Source organism: Echinops telfairi, unplaced genomic scaffold, assembly GCF_000313985.2.
Source record: "Echinops telfairi isolate 266 unplaced genomic scaffold, ASM31398v2 ScPeMD7_5592;HRSCAF=6446, whole genome shotgun sequence".
In the NCBI taxonomy this organism is placed as follows: Eukaryota; Metazoa; Chordata; class Mammalia; order Afrosoricida; family Tenrecidae; genus Echinops; species Echinops telfairi.
The window spans coordinates 312,456-317,505 of NW_022109491.1; the positions used below are offsets into that span (position 1 = coordinate 312,456).

General features: G+C 41.4%; 1 protein-coding gene across 1 annotated transcript in view; it reads left to right on the forward strand.

The window, feature by feature from the left end:
- The window catches only part of LOC123522284 (zinc finger protein 343-like), a 17,429-nt gene extending 12,907 nt beyond the window's left edge, over positions 1-4,522 (forward strand). The window contains exons 3-4 of the mRNA XM_045295205.1: positions 2,049-2,175; positions 4,437-4,522. Coding sequence (XP_045151140.1) covers positions 2,049-2,175; positions 4,437-4,450 — 141 coding nt within the window. The 3' untranslated portion in view covers positions 4,451-4,522. The remainder of the gene's footprint in view (positions 1-2,048; positions 2,176-4,436) is intronic.
- The last annotated feature ends 528 nt before the right edge of the window (positions 4,523-5,050 follow it).

Below are 5,050 nucleotides of genomic sequence, written 5' to 3' on the forward strand. Positions count from 1 at the left end.
TTCTTTGGTGTCTGCTACCTGATCCCTTCAACACCTCGTGTTCACACAGGCCTGTGTGCTTCTCCTCTGTGGGCTTTGTTGCTTCCGAGCTAGATGGCCGCTTGTTTGCTGATTTCTCTTATTCTTAAAGGCAATTTTTTTTCAAGTTATATTTTTATATTCCTCACTTTATTCTGAAAACATCTTTACTTATATATTCAAGTGATTCTGAGATTACAGTGATCTCAGAGCACAGATATTATCCATATTTGCCTATAAAATTAATAAACACTTATGAAAGAACTTATTTACATAACAATATTTAAGGACTTTCATTTAATTGGACTCTCCCAGATTTTTAAAGTATTTCACCCCATTCTAAGCCAATTTATCTCTTTGATATTTGGGATAATCCAATGTGCATATACAAAAAGATATATTTGTCAAATGGCCATAAGATTAAACAGCCTTTGGTGTCCTTTGGTACAATGAATTTGCAGAGAGAAAGTGATTCAAATAGGAGCAACTAAGCTGGCTTCCTAAGGAAATAAACAAGATAAAAATTAAGTATGAAAGGTGTGAAAGATGATTCCCATAAATCTTTACCTATTCTTTTAACATAAAAATCTACACCAAGTATGTGTAAATTAGAATACATCTCATTTAGGGTGTCCATGGTTGGGGAATGTTATTCAGTGAAAGGCCCTGGGATAAAAAGATGAGAGGTGGTTTATAAGGAAGTAGAGGATGCTTGTCCTTCATTAACATATCCATGTTAACTTATTGGAGAGGTAGAACAGGCTATTGAAAAGTCTTAGTTGGCCTGGTTATTGGCCTGGACCTTAAAGTGATATTTTATTATTTATGATCATCATAATTAAGCATTTCCAAGTGAAGGCAGTCCTTAGATTTGTACTTGCAAACACCAGGAAATGACCTTGCTACAAAACACGCACAACATTTTCTTTTATTTTGTTTTCTACTTTGCTTGTAACAAGGGTAAGTGGGAAGTTTAACTAATTGCAAAAATGTAATGTGCCACGTAAGTAAAACGTTATTTATTCTTCTGCGAGTCACAGCTGATTTCCACCTCCAGTGAGTTTTCAGGTAAGAAGCAGTAGGTCACAGGTGCAGTCGCTGCCGCTCTGAGCTGTGGAACTAGCCTGCCTGCACTTTCCCATAGGCGCCGACCCGTACTGCAGAGCATTGCGGGGAAGGTGCTCGTCGCAGTAGGCCTTTAGCAGCAGTGCATGCTGCAGCTGGAGCTTGCCTGCTCCAAAATGCCTCGCAGCACCGAAGACACTGCTGGTCCAGTCTCAAAGTCAGAGTCATTCCCATGATAGGGATCTTCATGGATCAGTTATTCGGGGCGATCATAGCTTCCACGTAGTTCAATCGTAGCTTTGCCGTTTTAACTTGATTACCTTTTCTAGCCACATCTCACAGATTGCTGTCGTCCATACATGGTATATAATCCAACGTGGCAAAATCTTCTTTGGCTATCTCTGGGGCACTGACTCATGGGAGACCATGCTGCTTCATGCAATTTTGCCTTTGATAACCAGGAGGGTTTCCTATTTCCTACATGGAATGTTGCTGCGCTGCCTATTCTCCACTTATCTAAAAGGTTTTGATCAGTTACAAATTTTCTGAAAATTGCCTTTGCAATAGGTGATTGACAAATGTTACCCAGGCATACAGACAAAACAGATTTGGGGCCCTGCACTGCCATCTTCCCTTGTGCAGAGATGTACAATATGCGTCAGAACCACCAGCCAGAACACTCAAGGCAATATTTTCTTGAATACTGATTAATGCAATCCGATTGATTCACCAATCATTTCTCCACTGAAGTCATATGTGTTTGAGGCCCAGGATGTATGTTGGGCATCACTCATGCTCCCCAAAGATCCAAGTCAGCAGTCAAGCCTGAGGAACTTGATATGGAGAACTGTTTTCTCTATGAAGAATTAGATGAACTTCCGATGCAGATTCTTCAGGGCCCCCAGCTCACCTCTCACTGTGAAAAGTGGTGGTGTTTTGCTGCATTGATTTCTTGCTCATCCTAGGAGCCCGTTACATTGGAGGATGTCACTGTGGTTTTCACGGAGGCAGAATGGAAGATACTGAGCTCTGAGCAGAAGAACCTGTATAGAGAGGTGATGCTGGAGGTGTGCAGGAATCTCTTCTCATTGGGTGAGAATGTGCTTTTTCTGCTCATTAACGCAGTAGATATTTAATGGCTACCTGCTCTGTGCCAAGTGAGCGACAGTGGTACAGTGGTTAAGCACTCCTATGCTTACCATATGGTTGGTGGTTTGGACCCACCAGCCACTCTGTAAGAGAAAGATGCGTCAGTCTTCCGTTAAGATTTATACACTCAACTTGACAGTAACAGACACTTTTGGTTTTTCTATGTGCCGTAGAGTTGGTGCTCAAGTATTCTTGCCAAACTTGATCATTCGAACCCATTCAGGGGTGCTGCCAAAGAAATGCCTGGCAGTGTGCATAGGCAAAGGTTACAGCCAACAAGCCTGTAGACGAAATAAAATACTTGAAATGAAAACATAACTTCTATGGAGTTTTGTGAACACAGGAGGTAGGCTTGAGTTGTAGTTGGCTCGAAGGCTTTAACAGTAATGTCAGTAAGCATTGTACTGCTAACAGCAAGCCTGGCAGTGCAGACTTACCCGTCACTCCTCAGGAGGAATAACAGGCTGTTGACTCCCATTAAGGTTTACAGCCCGGGAAGCCCTCCAAAGTGTTGCTGTGAGTGCGAGTGGCTGAGTGGCAGTGGTTCTGTGACAAATAACTCAGATTTTTAGCAATCCCTGGCTTTACTGGATTTACCCTTGAGTATAAAGAAACAACAGTTTGCAACCTTTTATAAATAATCAATAAACTATAAAATGCTCAAAGAGAATGTGTGCTATGAAGTGAAAATCTAGTAATAGAGCAATAGAAAGAGCTCTTGGTATGACATGTTAGCTAGCTGGAGTATGAAATCACTTGGGTATTTGAACATTAGCAAGGTTCTAATATTTGACTGCAGATGTACGGTGGTGAGGGAGTCGGGGCTCTGGGTAGTAGGGTCAAAGCATTGCAGACGGAGAGAGTGGTCAGTGGTCTTCAGCTATGTGCTCACTGAGCGTGCCGCCCAAGTGTAAGGAAGCCAGGGCAGTAGGGACACACTGTGCAAAGGGGCGTGTTGTGAGAGATGCCTTGTATACCAGCAGTTAAAATGAAACACCACGTTTTTTATGCCTTTCAGCTTTCATAAACTACAGCGTTTTTAATGACCTAAACATATTTCTGGTGATTTCTCTATCTGGATTGATAATCCTTGTGAAATGCAATGCTATTGTTCTCGAAGGATTTACACAAACTTTTGAGCCAAAAGAGCCAATCATGTCCCTCAGCAGTAATTTAAAAATTATTCAAGAGCCATATTTTACATTATTTCAAACAGATGAAATCACCATTATCTAAATAATATCCTGTAAAAGAATTTTAGTTTTAGTTCAGAGCCATATGTACTTACTGAAAGAGCCAAACCTTGAAGCCCTGTGTTCCAGACCAAAGGTGGGCCCACATTTTGTCTGCATGGCCAGTCATCAACACCTCCACTAGTGGATTTGGCTGAGTCCCCCTCTTCATGGACACTGACATTTTATTTTTGTGATTGTCACAGAAGACAAAACATGTTGTTTGACCTTTTTTATGACCATGAAAAATGCTTAAAATATTCTTAGATTGCATGCTGACCAAATCACCCAGGGGTTATGTTTGGCTTCAGACCATTCTTTTCCATGTCTTCGTTCAGCTTAGTCGTGCTCATTAGAAAATGATTATGAACTAAGATCTTTTAAAATTACCTCTAAGTTCTGAGTGGTGACATGTCAAGTGTACAGTGTACGTATGCTGGGTGGCTATGTGTTGGTTCCTGTATTTCTCCATAGTCCTACAGCTGTAAAGAAACCACAGAGAAAAAGATCACATTTTTGTTGACACCAACTAGTTCCAGGTAGGCGCTTGTAAAAAGGGTAACTGCTTCCAAGATAACAACTTACTTTGTTACATTTTTATATTCTCTGACTTTTTTTTTTCAAATGACCCTTTATGATTTAGTTCCATCATACTATACAGGTAATCTGAGGTGTATGATGTATCCAAGTTATATTGGATGTCACTTATTACTGCCTGTCATTTAGAGGGATTTGTTTTAGTACATCTTCCATTAGTAACAAGATTTGCATACAATGTTACACTGTAAAAGTTATTTTTTATATATATTGAAAGGTAGTTTATTTCCTACAGATAATACTTAAATAAGAACCAAAAGGAGGTACACAAAGTAGATGAGTTTAAAATATGAATGAAAAACCATTCAATAATGCCTGACCCCAAACAATAAAACTGTTATTTAAGAGTATTTCCCCTCTTTCTGCGCTACCCAGAGCATCCCGTGTAACAACAAGGGAGCTCACTCAGTGGGCCTGATGTGGTGGATGCTGCAGCGCCCGGGAAGTTCTGTCATGCGGGGCACCATCTCCCGGGAACACCCGTGGGAGGTCATGCCTGGTCTCGACTTCTACAGAGACCCAGAGGAGATTGAAAAGGAAGAGCAGGCCGCTGCTGAAAAGGCCGTGGCCAAGGCAGAGTTTCAGGGCGAATGGACTGCTCCTGCTCCCGAGTTCACTGCCGCTCAGCCTGCGGTGGCCGACTGGTCCGAGGGCGTGCAGGTGCCCCCCGTGCCAATCCAGCAGTTCCCCGCTGACTGGTCCGCAGCCCCCATCGCTCAGGCCACTGAGTGGGTAGGAACAACCGCTGAGTGGTCCTAAACTGTTCTTCCATGGAAATTAGGCTGATGGGAAATAAAGACAGATTTCTACAAACAAAGAGTATTTCCCTATTGTTTCTTGTTGTTTTTAAAAAATTATGCTCTTTTAAAAAAATCATTTTATTAGGGGCTCATACAACTCTTAACACAATCCATACATACATATACATCAATTGTGTAAAGCACATTTGTACACTCATTGCCTTCATCATTCTCAAAACATTTGTTGTC